The sequence below is a fragment of the Pteropus vampyrus genome, unplaced genomic scaffold (genome assembly GCF_000151845.1).
Source record: "Pteropus vampyrus isolate Shadow unplaced genomic scaffold, Pvam_2.0 Scaffold3548, whole genome shotgun sequence".
Taxonomy (NCBI): Eukaryota; Metazoa; Chordata; class Mammalia; order Chiroptera; family Pteropodidae; genus Pteropus; species Pteropus vampyrus.
This window is the reverse complement of record NW_011892329.1, coordinates 1-2,059: the sequence shown is the minus strand read 5'-3', so window position 1 is coordinate 2,059 and position 2,059 is coordinate 1. Positions and strand designations below refer to the sequence as shown.

The 2,059-nt window shown below is 46.8% G+C and overlaps 1 protein-coding gene across 1 annotated transcript in view; it reads left to right on the top strand.

Annotated features, from left to right (window-relative positions):
- LOC105310443 (sodium channel protein type 8 subunit alpha-like) overlaps positions 1 to 2,047 on the top strand; it is a gene marked incomplete at its 5' end in the record, with an annotated part of 12,476 nt that extends 10,429 nt beyond the window's left edge. Inside the window, one exon of the mRNA XM_023526734.1 lies at positions 140 to 2,047. Coding sequence (XP_023382502.1) covers positions 140 to 349 — 210 coding nt within the window. The remainder of the gene's footprint in view (positions 1 to 139) is intronic.
- Between the last annotated feature and the right edge of the window lie 12 nt (positions 2,048 to 2,059).

Here is a 2,059-nt window from a genome sequence, read left to right as displayed (position 1 = left end):
TAGCAGGGGAGTAAAGTGAAAGACACAGGAAGCTGATGATAGGCCAACCACAGGTGGGAGGAGCAGCCCAGGATGGCAGTACTTCCGATGTTGCTTGTCTACCTTTAGGCACTATAGGCAGCTGCCGCCTCTCTTTCAGGCCTTCGAGGACATCTACGTTGAGCAGAGAAAGACCATTCGTACCATCCTGGAATACGCTGACAAAGTCTTCACCTATATCTTCATCCTGGAGATGTTGCTCAAGTGGACAGCCTATGGCTTCGTCAAGTTCTTCACCAATGCCTGGTGCTGGCTGGACTTCCTCATTGTGGCTGTACGTGTCCTGCTTTCTACTTCCCACCCTCTCTAGCAGAAAAACAAAAACAGGGATTTTTCTTCTTCTGATGGCTGGAATGTAAGACAAGATTTAGATGTAGGTCTGGGTAAAGTTCCTTTCAGAGCAGTCAGAGCTTAACTTTGGGAAAGGGGCTCTGAAATCCTTGCATTTGCTCCAGGGAGTAACCAACCAGGTCTTTACCATGGTGGTTTGGCTTACAAGATGCAGAGATAAGGAATAGGAAGTCGACTCATTGGTGTCAAAGCCCCTTGTTAATCAGGCTGGGAACAGGAAGGTTCTTGTCCCAACCAGCGGGATATCTTCCTTTCTGCTGCCGTGAGAGGAGTGAGAGAATTAAGTGGGTGCTGCTGGGATTCAGGTGGTGGGGGGATCTAGTAGACTCTCCTGCTGACTGTTCCCATGGACGTGTCCATCCAACCCAAAATCAGTCTTCGTATTAGACTGATCTGAACAAGTCAGTCTATCAGGGAGAAGGGGAGCTCACACCAATATAAAGCCTCCTCTTCCTACACATTGCCATTTCCACAGTGATGATCAAACTTAAGAAAGTTCTTTCTTCCCTCAGGTTCCAAGATCATCTCCAAGGCTTGGTGGCCATTACATACTGTCTTATTTTTCAGGGTGGAAGCTGCATCATCTAACTTTCTTACCCCACCAGCATTTGTTCCTTGTTGGCTTTTCTAACCGTGACGATTGTCTCTTATTTCGTGTAATAACTAAAACTTTTTTCTTCCAGCCAAATCAGCATTTGAGTAAAAGAGTGAATGGGAATTGCAGAACCAGGGCCTATGGAGAATTCAGTTCCTGCTGAGGGTTGAGACGTGCCAGGAAAGTAGAGTGTTTGAAGGCTGGGTTGATGCGTTTCGAGTATAGGTTTTGTTGGCTGTACGGTAAACTGCCTATAGCATGCTTCTAGGATCTAGAATAGAGCACCACAGAAATCTCTTCCTCGGACAACAGGAGCCCAGCACTTGGCAGCAGCAATGATCTGCTCTGTGTAAATGCTTTCCTTCCCCAACATGGGTATCTACAATTTCCACAGTTAATAACTCATTTTAAGAGCTGTCACTATGCTTCCATCTGCATTCTCCATTTCAAAAAGCAAAATGTTTAGAAGATGCCTAAATGAGGTGAGGAGATTACCCTTTGCCCTTACAGTGAACCAAATGGGTACTGCCCCAGGGAGCGCCAGTCTGAGACCCTCCTAGCGAGGTTTCAGCACTCCCTTCAGCAACTGTTGATAGCACCTTGTGGCAGAAGGGCCTCTACCTCCCACAGATGGAAATATGAGCTCTCAGAATTAAGGCATGGGCTTGGGATAGGGCCCGGAGAACTAAAGTGATGCCCGGCCAGCTCTCTTTCTAGAGAACAGGGAAGTGTCATAGAGTCTTCATTTCACTCTAATTCTTCAGGACCACTTAGAGTCAGGTAGGAAACCTATGGGAGTCCTAAAAGCCCTTCATCTTCTGGACCCACCAAGAACTCAGACAGATACATCCACTGCCACATTCCCAACAGCCCTAGGGAAGCTGATTTGGAACGAATCTCCCCAACCATGAAGTTTGCCTCCACTGTCCACCCTAACCTGAACCACTTTCTTCCTCTTCTCTCTGGGTTGAGTAATCCTAGGATTCAGGGATATTGATCAGGTATCCCACATCCCTTTGATACACAATAAGCTGCAAAAAACATTAATAGTGCTGCACATCACCATCTAGTTAG